The sequence below is a fragment of the Hoplias malabaricus genome, chromosome 6 (assembly GCF_029633855.1).
Source record: "Hoplias malabaricus isolate fHopMal1 chromosome 6, fHopMal1.hap1, whole genome shotgun sequence".
Lineage (NCBI taxonomy): Eukaryota > Metazoa > Chordata > Actinopteri > Characiformes > Erythrinidae > Hoplias > Hoplias malabaricus.
In genome coordinates, this window is record NC_089805.1 from 46,421,398 (window position 1) to 46,438,047 (window position 16,650).

At 40.2% G+C, this 16,650-nt stretch overlaps 3 protein-coding genes across 3 annotated transcripts; all 3 read right to left on the minus strand.

The window, feature by feature from the left end:
* Window positions 1–7,874: 7,874 nt before the first annotated feature.
* Window positions 7,875–8,813, minus strand: LOC136699269 (olfactory receptor 10J4-like). The gene has a single exon (XM_066673840.1). It carries the CDS (start codon window positions 8,811–8,813, stop codon window positions 7,875–7,877), a length of 939 nt encoding a protein of 312 aa, XP_066529937.1.
* Window positions 8,814–11,186: 2,373 nt separating this feature from the next.
* LOC136700242 (olfactory receptor 10J4-like) lies at window positions 11,187–12,125 on the minus strand. Its single transcript, XM_066675524.1, has one exon. It carries the CDS (start codon window positions 12,123–12,125, stop codon window positions 11,187–11,189), a length of 939 nt encoding a protein of 312 aa, XP_066531621.1.
* Window positions 12,126–14,748: 2,623 nt separating this feature from the next.
* On the minus strand, window positions 14,749–15,687 carry LOC136700243 (olfactory receptor 6N2-like). Its single transcript, XM_066675525.1, has one exon. It carries the CDS (start codon window positions 15,685–15,687, stop codon window positions 14,749–14,751), a length of 939 nt encoding a protein of 312 aa, XP_066531622.1.
* Window positions 15,688–16,650: the final 963 nt, after the last annotated feature.

Here is a 16,650-nt window from a genome sequence, read left to right on the forward strand (position 1 = left end):
CCAGAAGTTAAGCTCTGATTCACAAGCAGATTCTCGATTAATGTCCTGGAACAGAGAGGAGACAGAAGAGGACAGATTAAGGAGGTGTGAAATGAAAGCCTGACCTTGGGGGATAATTCACACGGCAAAGTTGAGGAGGACGTGATGCTTATTGCAACCAGCTTGAGTAAGAAAGTCAGAGAGGAACTGGATGAAGCGATCTTGTTTTTCATGTGGAAGAGATGCTTGGAATAGGACGGAATCCAGGACAATGCCAAGGATCTTGAGTGAGTTAGTGTGACCAAGGGTTTTCTCTGATGAGAGGGGAACACATAGGCATGAAGTTGGCTAATGCAGCATGCTGGCGGGGAGGAAGGGATGTCAAGCAACAGGAAGTTGTCGAGGAGGTGGATGACGTAGGGTAAGTGATAGACATTCAGCAATATCCTCGGCAAAGGGGTCAAAAATCTTGGGGCTGCTCTTAAAACCTAAAGACAGTGCAAAATAATATGGGCCATGCCAGTGCACACTAAAAAGGTGCCAGAAATTAGGATGAAGTGGAAGGATTTTAAAGGCGGAGATGATGTCCGCCGTGGCCAACCAGGCGCAGTGTCCAATGATCTTGATGAGTGAAATAGCATCCTCAACTCGAGTATAGGAGAGGGAAAAATCAGTGCTGAGGATAAGACTATTGATGGATGGCACAGAGGGGCTGTAGGGAGTGGAGAGATCTATGATGATGTGTTTCTTGCCTGAATACTTTCGTGTGGCGGTGCCAATAGGGTTGATGCGGAAGGAAGGGAGGCGTGGAGAAGAGGCCAATCATGAAACCATCTGAGACCTCCTTGTCTAGAAGTGATGAAACAACATCGGGTTCAGCTTTGGCTGAGAGCAGATTGCGAGCAGAGAAGGAGGAGTTGGGGACAACTACCAGGCCTGGAGAAAATTCAAAGAGAAGACCATAGAGAAGGAAACAGGCGAATGACGGGAGTGGTAGGTGGCGAATTCTGACATGTTGATGGGAGTGAAAAGGAACTGAAGCAGTCAGCTAGGTTGTTTAAGGGGACATCTGGGTTCACCGTGAGCCTGGCCACAATATGTGTAAATTTGCAGGAATCTACATGAGGGTGCGAAACATCCACCTGAGTTGAAGTTGTTACAAATCATCTGGCCATTAAAGTAGGATAGGCATCGTCTGTGACTATCACAATAGCTGGAAGTTACATGTAGCGTGATGGTGGCTATGGGGCATTAGCGGTTGCAGAAGTAGGAGTTTGTGTGAGAAGTGAACATGATACAGCAGAGAGAAGGTGATGTGCCTGAGAAGGTGCAGCCTGAAATGGAAATGGTTGGGATGATGAAACAGGGTCGGGTGGGATGAATAAGGAGCCGGGGATGGATGAATAGGGACAGGGTGGGATGAAGGGGGAGGGGATCAAGATGATGAGAAATCAGGAAGGATGGAAAAGGAGGGCAACGGGAGAGGAAGAAAAGAGACTGTGAAATTAGAAGTGAAGGTAGCAGGGAGGCGAGGAGAAAGTCAAGAAAACCTGGAAAGGGGCAGGCCCAGGTAGGAGAGGTGGGCCCTGGGCCAGAGCTGAAGCTGGGAGGGTCGGGGCAGCAGCGGGTGCCATCTGGCCCAAGGCAGGATTAGCAGCGGGTGAGCTTGGACCTGAGACGAAGATTGAAGAGCCTGATAGCATGGGGGCGTCTGCAGGGTCCGAGGCTGGAATTGCTGTATCGGGAGGTAGAATGGGAGCTCCAGGGGGCGGCCAGCGAGGGAGGCAGGATTGGCGTGTCATGATCAAGTGCAGTGTGTTGGGCTGCAGTGGACATGGGACTGTGTGAAGGAAGCCTGGAGCAGCAAAAGGAGAGTTTTCTTGTTGGCTGAGTGGAGTACCGCAATCCTGTAAGGCCTTCTGGAGGCCGGCCTGGCTGGTGGTGGGTGAAATGTTGTTTGACACAGAGATGGAGTGAAGGAATATAAATGAAGCTGTGGAGAGTTTAATAAGTAAGGTTAAACTTCACTTAGTAGGCTTATATTATAAAACAGGAACAAACCTTTTATAAATAAATCATACTCAAATGTCAAACAAATCATGATAATTATATTAAAATGAATAAAAGAACACTATATACTTTATACTATATACTCACTGGATCACCTCCTTAACGTGGTGTAGGAGTTTGCATGCCTGTGTGAGCGTAGGAGCTATGTTGTTCGGGGCAATAGCCACTGGTAGATTGGTCAAGGCAAATTGGTCAAAGGTGACGTGCCAGACAAATATTGATCCATAAAAAAACCCAGATGAAAATAACAGTAGACACGCAGCTTCCTTTGCATGGAGTAGGGTTACCTGGAGCCTGGCCTGGGGAAGGGGCTTCTCAGCGAGTGCCAGGTGGCTGGACCCTGGCGTTCTGATCCTTGGTTACTGAAACTGGCTCTTGGAACATGGAATGTAACCTCTCTGGTGGGAAAAGAGCCTGAGCTGGTACGCAAGGTTGAACGGTACCGGCTAGATATAGTTGGACTCACCTCAACACACACTATGGGCTCTGGAACCTATCTTCTTCAGAGGGGCCGGAGGCGCTTTCATTTTGGAGTTGCCCAGGGTGAAAGGTGTAACGCAGGGGTGGGCTTACTCATAGACTCCCAGATTAGCACCTGTACATTGGGGTTTACCCCAGTCGAAGTAAGGGTAATTTCCCTGCGCCTTCCGGTTGAGGAAAGGGCACTGACTTTTGTCAGCAGTTCAGAGTACCTAGCCTTCTTGGGGACCCTAGAGAGGGTGCTGGAGAGTACTCATGCTGAGGATACCATTGTTCTCCTGGGGGACTTAAACGCGCACATGGGCAATGACAATGAGATTGTCAGGAGTCTCAGGAGGAATGGCCACCCTGATCTGAACCCAAGCAGTGTTCAGTTATTTCTGTGCTCAGCTGTCATCTGATCACCACCTAGTGGTGAGTTGGATTAGATGGCAAGAGAAGATGCCAGACAGACCTGGCAGGCCTAAACATGTGCTGAGTGTTTGCTGGGAACATTTTGCAGAGGAACCTGTCAGAAAGGTCTTTAACATCAAGAGTCCTATCAAGCTTTACTGGCTCAAGTGAGTCCGGAGACAGTCAACAGGTACAGAAGAGCCAAGCAGATTGCAGCTTCAGCTGTCACCTAGGCAAAAACCTGGGTGTGGGAGGAGTTAAGTGAGGACACGGAAAATGACTTTTGGTCTGCTCCGAGAAGATTCTGGCAAGCCGTCAGTCAACTGAAAAGGGAAAAGCAGCTTTCCACCAACAATGTATATGGTGGGGGTGGGGAGTTGTTGATCTTGACTGGGGACGTCATTAGGCGGTAGAAGGAATACTTTGAGGATCTTCTCAGTCTCACCAGCAGGTCTTCCACAGAGGAAGCAGAGCTTGGGGACCCTGGAGAGGGCTCGTCTATCACATGGGCCAAGATAGTTAGAAAAGATGAGATTTGCCCTGAGTTCCTCAAGGCTCTGGATGTTGTGGGGCTGTCCTGGCTGACATTTCTGTACAACATTGCATGAACATCAAGGGCAGTGCCTCTGGACTGGCAGACTGAGGTGGTGGTTCCCCTTTTTAAGTAGGTGGACCGGAGAGTGGGTTCCAACTAAAGGGTGATCACACTCCTCAGCCTCTCCAGTAAGGTCTATGCGGGGGTACTGGAGAAGACAGTCCTACTGATAGCTGAATCTTAGATTCAAGTGGAACAATAAATGATCACGCCCTGGTTGTGGAACACAGGACAAGCTCTTTACCCTCGCTGGGATCATGAAGGTTGCATGGGAGTTTGCTCACCCAGTCTACATGTATTTTGTGGATATGGAGAAGGCAGTGCTGGAGCAGGAGATTGACAGGTGGATCGGTGCAGCAACAACTGTAATGCGGACTCTGTACCGGTCCGTTGTGGTGAAGAGGCAGCTGAGCAGAAAAGCAAAGCTCCTGATTTACCATTCAATCTACCCCCAAACCCTCACCTATGGTCATGAGCTTTGGGTAGTGACCAAAAGAATGAGATTACAAGTACAAGCGGCTGAAATTAGTTTTCTCCACAGGGTGTCTAGACTCTCCCTTAGAGGTAGGGTTAAGAGTTCGGGAATCCGGGGAGAGACTTGGAGTGGGGCTGCTGCTCCTCCACATTGAGAGGAGCCAGTTGAGGTTGTTCGAACATCTGGTACAGATGTCTCCTGGACCAGAGGTTTTTACTCAGACTGCTTTCCTCTCAACCCAGAGCTGTATAAGCAGTGGATAATGGATAGATGGATGAATGGGTGGATGGACTATATACTACCATGAAATGCAGCAAGAGGAATCAGTAAGTATGAGAAATTAAATATGAAATGATATGACAAATATGATGATATGACAATTCAAAACATCTACCATCAAAAGTTTATGTGGATGGTTTTGCTCAAGGAGGCCATTCCCCATTCCCCATTTAACACATTCAAATGAATATGACTGTGTGGAAAATAGATTTTTTTTCTCATTTTAGTGAAGTGCAGGGTTCTTTGTTCCAAAAAAGTTTTTACACAACTTGTACAACCCAAATTCCAATGAAATTGGGATGTTGTTCATTCATTATCTGTAACCACTTATCCAATTCAGGGTCGCAGTGGGTCCAGAGCCTACCTGGAATCATTGGGCACAAGGCAGGAATACACCCTGGAGGGGGCGCCAGTCCTTCACAGGGCAACACAGACACACATTCACTCACAAACACTTTTGAGTTGCCAATCCACCTGCAACGTGTGTTTTTGGACTATGGGAGGAAACCGGAGCACCCGGAGGAAACCCACGCGGACAACACACCAACTCCTCACAGACAGTCACCCGGAGCGGGAATCGAACCCACAACCTCCAGGTCCCTGGAGTTGTGTGACTGTGGCACTACCTGCTGCGCCACCGTGCCACCCTAATTGGGATGTTGTGTAAAACTTAAATAAAAACAGAATATAATGATTTGCAAATCCTGTTCAACCTATATTCAATTGAATACACTACAAAGACAAGATGTTTATTGTTAAAACTGATAAACTTTATTGTGTTTCTTTTTCAAATATTCACTAATTTTAAATTTGAGGCTTGCAACACGTTCCAAAAGAATTGGGACAGGGGCAACAAATCACTGGGAAAGTTGAGGAATGCTCAACCTGTTTGGAACATTCCACAAGTAAACAGGTTAAATGGAAACAGGTAAGTGTCAAGGGAGCAGCCCTGAATGGCTCAGTCAGTCACAAGCAAGGGTGGGGCACCACTTTATGAACAACTGCATGATCAAATAGCTAAACAGTTTAAGAAGAATATTTCTCAACATACAATTGCTATGAATTTAGAGATTTCATTATCTACAGCCCATAATATCATCAAAAGATTCAGAGAATCTGGAGAAATGTCTGCAAGTATGCGGCAAGGACGAAAAACAACATAGAATGCCTGTGACCTTCGATCCCTCAGATGGCACTGCTTTAAAAAGTGACATCATTCTGTAATGGATATTACCTCATGGACTCAGAAACACTTCAGAAAATCATTGTCAGTGAACACAGTTCATCGCTCCATCTACAAGTGCAAGTTAAATCTCTACCATGCAAATTGAAAGCCATATATCAACAACACCCAGAAATGTTGCAAGCGTCTCTGGGCCCAAGGTCATCTCAGATGGACTGACACAAAGTGGAAAGTTTCCTGTGGTCAACCGAGTCCACATTCCAAATTGTTTTTGTCAGTCGTGGACGTTGTGTCCTCCAGGCCAACTGTTTGGATTGTTATCAGTGCAAAGTTTAATGTTTTACCCATGGCATGGGTAAATTACACATCTGTGAAGGCACCATTAATGCTGAAAGGTACATACAGGTTTTGGAGCAACATATGCTGCCACCCAAGCAATGTCTTTTTCATGGACGTCCGGCTTATTTCAGCAAGACAATGTCAAGCCACATTCTGCATGTGTTACAACAGTGTGGCTTCTTAGTAAAATAGTGTGGGTACTAGACTGGCCTAGTGTGGTGCATTATGAAGCACAGGATACCACAACAGAGACCACTGACTGTTGAATAACTGAACAACAAAAATGGGAATGAATTCCACCTACAAAGTGTCCTCCGATCCCAAACACTTATTGAGTGTTGTTAGAAGAAAAGGTGATGTAACACAGTGGTCAACGTGCCCCTGTCCCAACTCATGATGGGTCTAAATGACTAAAACATGATGTTTAATGTAAAATAATATGAAATTGTGAAGCTGGTTCTCTCTGAGACAGTTGGTCTGTGTGCTCTGTTAGGCCTGAGAAAGCTTATCAGTGACACTGAAGAAGCACATTCAATTCTGTTAAACATCACATATACAATTTTTATGTGCTGGATCCCAAGGCAGGGGCCTGAGACAGTGTTAGTTATAAACTTTTGAAACATGGGGGTGGAAGAGTGATGCTACAGGACAGTTAAACACGGGGAGGTAGTGTGTTGTTATGGGATGGTGAAACATGGGATGATAGTGTGTTGTTATGGGACGGTGAAACATGGGGGTGGTAGTGTGTTGTTATGGTATGGTGAAACATAGGGGAGGTAGTGTGTTGTTACTGGAAGGTGAAACATGGATATGGTAGTGTGTTGTTATTGGTTTTTCGGGGGGTTTCGGGGTTAGGTGTCTTACTGTATGGTACTGCTGGTCCTGGGTACTGAACTAGCAACCTCTCTAACCTTAAGACCGTTGCTTCTATTCCTATTGCTTAATTAATCATGGAATATATTGTTTCTGGAATGTGTGTGTGTGTGTGTGTGTATGTGTGTGTGTGTGTGTGTGTTGTCCTCTGAAGGACTCCAGGATGTGTTCCTGCCTGGCACCCAGTGATTCCAGGTAGGCTCTGAAACCACTGCGACTCTGAACTGAAGCAGTTACAGATAATTAATGAAAGAATATTGTCACTGTCCAAAATCATTTATCTCCAAGAAGAGTTTTGTGACAAGAGAAGGAAAAAAACTTCTTTACCTTCAATGGAAATCAGTGCATTTTTTCAGTGCAGAGCATTTTTTAAGCATTTCTGTTGGTTGTGAAATGTTGACAATTTGTGAAGGGTTGAAATGATGTCGTAAAGTAAATAGTGACAAAACTGGAGATACAGCAACAAAATTATTCTTAGTTTAATTAACACTTTAACAATTTTATGCCTGAAACACTGTAAAAAAGAAAACCAAAATTTGAAACAAAGTTTTATGGACGTTTCAAGTTACACTTTTCTCAAATATTCACAAAATAGGTGGATGAAAATGAAAAAGATGAATAAGCAGGTGAAAATGAGAAAGTTGCTTTAACCAGTATTTCATTCTTTTCAGGCAAAGAGGGGTTATTACATTAATTGGTCACATTAAAATCCACCTAAAATTAAGACTGGATTAATTCGTTTATTTTTTAAATTATTGTTTTGGTGTTCAAAATCACTACATTTTAATTCACAAATACTGTCTATATACTGATGTTTATTTTCTTTTTAAAAATAAAAAAAAGATCAAAAAAGATAAAAAAAAGAAGTTTCACATGAGGAATAACTAACTACAAACATGTCTGATTATTACCTTTAAGGGCATGCTCATGATAATGTGAGTTAAATAGTGAAAAAACACTGGAGGTTAAGGCTTGCACATTGCTTGTGTGTTTTAATGTGTTGATCCTCTGTTGATTAATATAGTAGTACATTGTTTTACTGTCTTTTAAAATTCCAAATACGTCATAATTGTCTAATCATTTGTAGTTACATTTGGCACAGCATTATCAAACTATATAATAATCGCATGACTGTCAAAGTTTTAAAAAATAACCCTTTTTACAGCCAATTTAAAAACACATTGTTTGAACAATGGCCACAATCCCATTTAATAAAAGATATTTGCCTTCTTTCTCCTAAGCATCTTCTTGATCCTGCTCCAAATGTCCTGCAGTTTAAATCCATAAATAACTGGATTAATTAAAGGAGAAATAACTTGGTTTTCTACAGACATGATCATAGAAAAAATATGGGGCACATTGTTGTCAAATCTGCTGTTAATCACCTCAAAACAGGATGTGACAGTGAAAGTGATGAAAATGAAAAGATGAGGGAAGCAGGTCTGTAGAGCTTTCCTTCTGAAATCTTTAGAGTTCTTTAGACACACAGTAAGTATCTGGGCATATGAGAAGATGATGAAGATCACTGGAGCAAACACAGCTACAATTAAACCAAGGAGCCCATATATATTATTAATAGAAATATCATCACAACTTAATTTCACAATGGAGTAATTATTACAGTAAATTCTGTCTAATTTATATTTACACAGATGAAGTCTGGATGTTAATATCATGGTTATGCTGTGTTCACAAGAAGGAACAAACCAACAGAGGAACAAGAGCTGTTTGACAGTGGACATTTTAACGAGAGTTGAATATTGCAGTGGTTTACAGATGGACACATATCTGTCATAGGCCATTGCTGTTAACAGAGTGAACTCTGAGGCTCCATATGTGTAAATAACAAAGGCCTGAAATATACAACCTTCAATAGAAACATATTGTTTTTCAGATAAAAAATCTATGAGTAATTTGGGATAAATTGCCGTCGCCCCACAAAGAGAATTACACAGTAAAGCTGAAATGAATATGTACATTGGCTCATGGAGACATTTGTTTGTGTAAATCACAGAAAGAACAACAGAATTACTAGAAATGATTAATAAGTAAACAAAGAGACAGATCAGAAAGTAAACATATCTATATTTCTCCAGTTCCACATGTCCTTCCAGAGTTAAGTAGGTAATATTAGTAGAAGTATCCATAAATGAAGAACAGATTTTATATATAATTTCTACTCAAATGAGATTGTTCTTCAGTCTGAAAAATATGGAGTAATATCTGTAGAGTCAGACTGTAGTGAGATGTGTTAAATATCCATTTATATATTCTGATATAGACACAGGGTCCTAGCTGATTTGCAGAAAGACCCGCCCTCTGTCCTCTCTCATTACCTTTTCTGACTTGTAAATTATGGATAAATAAAAAGTTTGTAAATACATTAATTTATAAATCTACCCTGCCTCTGCTTCTGCCATAGACAGTTGCCATTTGAAGGGAACATACTTTCCTGTGTCTCCACAGTAGAACATATTTCTGGATCTTATTGAAACGACCTTTTTCTGCTTTGACCAATATACCCACCAGCCTAACAGCAGAGTTTTCCCCTGTCTAAATTTTGAAGCTGGTTCTCTCTGAGACAGTTGGTCTGTGTGCTCTGTTAGGCCTGAGAAAGCTTATCAGTGACACTGAAGAAGCACATTAAATTCTGGTAAACATCACACATACACTTTTTATGTGCTGGATCCAAAGGCAGGGGCCTGAGACAGTTATAGGTTTAAATTTTTATTATCAATGTAGTGGTGAAACATTGAAACATGGGGGTGGCAGAGTGATGTTATGGGACAGTTAAACATGGAGGTGGTAGTGTGTTGTTACAGTAGGGTGAAACATGGGGTTGGTAGTGTGTTGTTACGGTAGGGTGAAACATGGGGAGGTAGTGTGTTGTTACAGGACGGTGAAACATGGGGGTGGTAGTGTGTTGTTATGTGACGGTGAAACATGGGGGTAGTAGTGTGTTGTTACAGGACGGTGAAACATGGGGGTGGTAGTGTGTTGTTACGGGACGGTGAAACATGGGGGTGGTAGTGTGTTGTTACGGGACGGTGAAACATGGGGGTGGTAGTGTGTTGTTACGGGACGGTGAAACATGGGGGTGGTAGTGTGTTGTTACGGGACGGTGAAACATGGGGGTGGTAGTGTGTTGTTACGGGACGGTGAAACATGGGGGTGGTAGTGTGTTGTTATGTGACGGTGAAACATGGATGTGGTAGTGTGTTGTTAGTGTTGTTACTGTTGGTAGTGTGTGGTTTTTCAGGGGGCTTCAGGGTTAGGTGTCTTGCTGTATGGTACTGCTGGTCCTGGATATTGAACCAGTAACCCCTCTAACCTTAAGATCTTTGCTTCTATTCCTATTGCTTAATTAATCATGGAATATATTGTTTCTGGAATGTGTGTGTGTGTGTGTGTGTGTGTGTGTGAGTGTGTGTGTGTTTGTGTGTGTGTGTGTGTGTGTGTGTGTGTGTGTGTGTGTGCGTGTGTGTGTGTTGATCTGTGAAGGACTCCAGGATGTGTTCCTGCCTGGCACCCAGTGATTCCAGGTAGGCTCTATACAGATAATGAATGAATGAATATTGTCACTGTCCAAAATCATTTATCTCCAAGAAGAGTTTCTTGACAGGAGAAGGAATAAACTTCTTTACCTTTAATAGAAATCAGTGGAGCATTTTTGAAGCATTTCTGTTGGTTGTGAAATGTTGACAATTTGTGAAGGGTTGAAATGATGTCGTAAAGTAAATAGTGACAAAACTGGAGATACAGCAACAATATTATTCTTAGTTTAATATGTATAAACACTTTAACTATTTTATGCTTGAAACACTGTAAAAAAGAAAACCAAAATATGAAACAAAGTTTTATGGACTTTTCAAGTTACACTTTTCTCAAATATTCACAAAATAGGTGGATGAAATAGAAAAAGATGAATAAGCAGGTGAAAATGAGAAAGATGTTTTCACCAGTATCTCATTCTTTTCAGGGAAAGAGGGGTTATTACATTAATTGGTCACATTAAAATCCACCTAAAATTAAGACTGGATTAATTTGTTTTTTTTTTCTAAAATTATTGTTTTGGTGTTCAGATTCACTACATTTTAATTCACAAATACTTTCTATTTTGATGTTTATTTTCTTTTATAAAATAAAAAAGATCTTGAGTGATTTGCTGATACATAAAGTTTCACATGAGGAATAACTAACTACAAACATGTTTGATTATTACCTTTAAGGGCATGCTCATGAATATGTGAGTTAAATAGTGAAAACAACGCTGGAGTTTAAGGCTTGCACATCACCTGTGTGTTTTAATGTGTTGATCCTCTGTTGATTAATATATTAGTACATTGTTTTACTGTTTTTTAAAATTCCAAATACATCATAATTGTCTAATCATTTGTAGTTACATTTGGCACAGCATTATCAAACTATATAATAATCGCATGACTGTCAAAGTTTTAAAAAATAACCCTTTTTACTGCCAAGTTAAAAACACATTGTTTGAACAATGGCAAATTTCCCATTTAATAAAAGATATTTGCCTTCTTTCTCCTAAGCATCTTCTTGATCCTGCTCCAAATGTCCTGCAGTTTAAATCCATAAATAACTGGATTAATTAAAGGAGAAATAACTTGGTTTTCTACAGACATGATCATAGAAAAAATATGGGGCACATTGTTGTCAAATCTGCTGTTAATCACCTCAAAACAGGATGTGACAGTGAAAGTGATGAAGATGAAAAGATGAGGGAAGCAGGTCTGTAGAGCTTTGCTTCTGAAATCTTTGGAGTTTTTTAAACACACAGTGAGTATCTGGGCATATGAGAAGATGATGAAGATCACTGGAGCAGACACAGCTACAATAAAAACAAGGAGCCCGCATATATTATTAATAGAAATATCATCACAACTTAATTTCACAATGGAGTAATTATTACAGTAAATTCTGTCTAATTTATATTTACACAGATGAAGTCTGGATGTTAATATCATGGCTATGCTGTTTTCACAAGAAGGAACAAACCAACAGAGGAACAAGAGCTTTTTGACAGTGGACATTTTAACGAGAGTTGAATATTGCAGTGGTTTACAGATGGACACATATCTGTCATAGGCCATTGCTGTTAACAGAGTGAACTCTGAGGCTCCATAGGTGTAAATAACAAAGGCCTGAAATATACAACCTTCAAAAGAAACATATTGTTTTTCAGATAAAAAATCTATGAGTAATTTGGGATAAAATGCCGTCGCTCCACAAAGAGAATTACACAGTAAAGCTGCAATGAATATGTACATTGGTCCATGGAGACATTTGTTTGTGTAAATCACAGAAAGAACAACAGAATTACTAGAAATGATTAATAAGTAAACAAAGAGACAGATCAGAAAGTAAACATATCTATATTTCTCCAGTTCCACATGTCCTTCCAGAGTTAAGTAGGTTATATTAGTAGAAGCATCCATAAATAAAGAACAGATTTTATATATAATTTCTACTCAAATGAGATTGTTCTTCAGTCTGAAAAATATGGAGTAATATCTGTAGAGTCAGACTGTAGTGAGATGTGTTAAATATCCATTTATATATTCTGATATAGACACAGGGTCCTAGGTGATTTGCAGAAAGACCTGCCCTCTGTCCTCTCTCATGACCTTTTCTGACTTGTAAATTATGGGTAAATAAAAAGTTTGTAAATACATTAATTTATAAATCTACCCTGCCTCTGCTTCTGCCATAGACAGTTGCCATTTGAAGGGAACATACTTTCCTGTGTCTCCACAGTAGAACATATTTCTGGATCTTATTGAAACGACCTTTTTCTGCTTTGACCAATATACCCACCAGCCTAACAGCAGAGTTTTCCCCTGTCTAATTTGTGAAGCTGGTTCTCTCTGAGACAGTTGGTCTGTGTGCTCTGTTAGGCCTGAGAAAGCTTATCAGTGACACTGAAGAAGCACATTAAATTCTGGTAAACATCACACATACACTTTTTATGTGCTGGATCCAAAGGCAGGGGCCTGAGACAGTTATAGGTTTAAATTTTTATTATCAATGTAGTGGTGAAACATTGAAACATGGGGGTGGCAGAGTGATCTTACGGGACAGTTAAACATGGGTGTGGTAGTGTGTTGTTATAGTACTGTGAAACATGGGGTTGGTAGTTTGTTGTTACGGGACGGTGAAACATGGGGGTGGTAGTGTGTTGTTACAGGACGGTGAAACATGGGGGTGGTAGTGTGTTGTTACGGGACGGTGAAACATGGGGGTGTTAGTGTGTTGTTACGGGACGGTGAAACATGGGGGTGGTAGTGTGTTGTTACAGGACGGTGAAACATGGGGGTGGTAGTTTGTTGTTACGGGACGGTGAAACATGGGGGTGTTAGTGTGTTGTTACGGGACGGTGAAACATGGGGGTGGTAGTGTGTTGTTACAGGACGGTGAAACATGGGGGTGGTAGTGTGTTGTTACGGGACGGTGAAACATGGGGGTGTTAGTGTGTTGTTACAGGACGGTGAAACATGGGGGTAGTAGTGTGTTGTTACGGGACAGTGAAACATGGGGGTGGTAATTTGTTGTTACGGGACGGTGAAACATGGGGGTGGTAGTGTGTTGTTACAGGACGGTGAAACATGGTGAGGTAGTGTGTCATTACGGGACGGTGAAACATGGGGGTAGTAGTGTGTAGTTACGGGACGGTGAAACATGGGGGTGGTAGTGTGTTGTTACGGGACGGTGAAACATGGGGGTGGTAGTGTGTTGTTACGGGACAGTGAAACATGGGGGTGGTAGTGTGTTGTTATGGGACGGTGAAACATGGATGTGGTAGTGTGTTGTTAGTGTTGTTACTGTTGGTAGTGTGTGGTTTTTCAGGGGGCTTCGGGGTTAGGTGTCTTGCTGTATGGTACTGCTGGTCCTGGATATTGAACCAGCAACCCCTCTAATCTTAAGATCTTTGCTTCTATTCCTATTGCTTAATTAATCATGGAATATATTGTTTCTGGTATGTATGTGTGTGTGTGTTTTTGTGTGTGTGTGTGTGTGCGTGTGTGTGTGTTGATCTGTGAAGGACTCCAGGATGTGTTCCTGCCTGGCACCCAGTGATTCCAGGTAGGCTCTATACAGGTAATGAATGAATGAATATTGTCACTGTCCAAAATCATTTATCTCCAAGAAGAGTTTCTTGACAGGAGAAGGAAAAAACTTCTTTACCTTTAATGGAAATCAGTGGAGCATTTTTGAAGCATTTCTGTTGGTTGTGAAATGTTGACAATTTGTGAAGGGTTGAAATGATGTCGTAAAGTAAATAGTGACAAAACTGGAGATACAGCAACAAAATTATTCTTAGTTTAATATGTATAAACACTTTAACAATTTTATGCTTGAAACACTGTAAAAAAGAAAACCAAAATATGAAACAAAGTTTTATGGACTTTTCAAGTTACACTTTTCTCAAATATTCACAAAATAGGTGGATGAAATAGAAAAAGATGAATAAGCAGGTGAAAATGAGAAAGATGTTTTCACCAGTATCTCATTCTTTTCAGGGAAAGAGGGGTTATTACATTAATTGGTCACATTAAAATCCACCTAAAATTAAGACTGGATTAATTTGTTTTTTTTTTCTAAAATTATTGTTTTGGTGTTCAGATTCACTACATTTTAATTCACAAATACTTTCTATTTTGATGTTTATTTTCTTTTATAAAATAAAAAAGATCTTGAGTGATTTGCTGATACATAAAGTTTCACATGAGGAATAACTAACTACAAACATGTTTGATTATTACCTTTAAGGGCATGCTCATGAATATGTGAGTTAAATAGTGAAAACAACGCTGGAGTTTAAGGCTTGCACATCACCTGTGTGTTTTAATGTGTTGATCCTCTGTTGATTAATATATTAGTACATTGTTTTACTGTCTTTTAAAATTCCAAATACATTATAATTGTCTAATCATTTGTAGTTACATTTGGCACAGCATTATTAAACTATATAATAATCGCATGACTGTCAAAGTTTTAAAAAATAACCCTTTTTACTGCCAAGTTAAAAACACATTGTTTGAACAATGGCCACATTCCCATTTAATAAAAGATATTTGCCTTCTTTCTCCTAACCATCTTCTTGATCCTGCTCCAAATATCCTGCACTTTAAATCCATAAATAACTGGATTAATTAAAGGAGAAATAATTTCGTTTTCTACAGACATGATCATAGAAAAAATGTGGGGCACATTGTTGTCAAATCTGCTGTTAATCACCTCAAAACAGGATGTGACAGTGAAAGTGATGAAAATGAAAAGATGAGGGAAGCAGGTCTGTAGAGCTTTGTTTCTGAAATCTTTAGAGTTCTTTAAACACACAGTGAGTATCTGGGCATATGTGAAGATGATGAAGATCATTGGAGGAAACACAGCTACAGTTAAAACAAAAAAACCATATATATTATTAATAGAAATATCATCACAACTTAATTTCACAATGGAGTAATTATTACAGTAAATTCTGTCTAATTTATATTTACACAGATGAAGTCTGGATGTTATTATCATGGTTATGCTGTGTTCACAAAAAGGAACAAACCAACAGAGAAACAAGAGCTTTTTGACAGTGGACATTTTAACGAGAGTTGAATATTGCAGTGGTTTACAGATGGACACATATCTGTCATAGGCCATCGCTGTTAACAGAGTGAACTCTGAGGCTCCAAATGTGTAAATAACAAAGGCCTGAAATATACAACCTTCAAAAGAAACATATTGTTTTTCAGATAAAAAATCTATGAGTAATTTGGGATAAAATGCCGTCGCTCCACAAAGAGAATTACACAGTAAAGCTGCAATGAATATGTACATTGGCTCATGGAGACATTTGTTTGTGTAAATCACAGAAAGAACAACAGAATTACAAGAAATGATTAATATGTAAACAAAGAGACAGATCAGAAAGTAAACATATCTATATTTCTCCAGTTCCACATGTCCTTCCAGAGTTAAGTAGGTTATATTAGTAGAAGCATCCATAAATAAAGAACAGATTCTATATATAATTTCTACTCAAATGAGATTGTTCTTCAGTCTGAAAAATATGGAGTAATATCTGTAGAGTCAGACTGTAGTGAGATGTGTTAAATATCCATTTATATATTCTGATATAGACACAGGGTCCTAGGTGATTTGCAGAAAGACCTGCCCTCTGTCCTCTCTCATTACCTTTTCTGACTTGTAAATTATGGGTAAATAAAAAGTTTGTAAATACATTAATTTATAAATCTACCCTGCCTCTGCTTCTGCCATAGACAGTTGCCATTTGAAGGGAACATATTTTCCTGTGTCTCCACAGTAGAACATATTTCTGGATCGTATTGAAACGACCTTTTTCTGCTTTGACCAATATACCCACCAGCCTAACAGCAGAGTTTTCCCCTGTCTAAATGGCCCTATTCATGCTCTTTTAAATGATAATGAGCCACCCACTGTTCACCCCAACCCCAAGCACACAGAAGTGAGTAGCGAGGTGCTTGATTCGAAACATGCAGCAAGTTAATTTTAGTCTCTGGCCGTGTCCTAAACTGCACACTGCTGCACTGAATAATGTGAAATTATATATACACCACACTTGGCAGAGTTTCTGTAGTGTATTAAGTACAGTTCCATAGTGTGTTGTTTGGAACACAGCTTCACACTGATGTTAATGTTAATCAAATGTTGTTCCACATCATTATAAATGCAGTGTTTTACTGACTTATCTACAGGACTCATCTTATAGGGATCTAATAATTTGATTTTGGGGTGGGCTTTGACTCAGCAAATATGTCCTCCACCAATATCAAACTCACTCCTACAACCTTGTCTTTGCTCATTTTTGCAAAGATTGGTAAGTGAGAAAGTGAAGCACAGTTTAATTCGTAGTATTTTTGAACACTGATGTTAATATTGTATCTGTTTTTTTTATATTAAGCTACTGATTTAGAGATATAAGTTTAT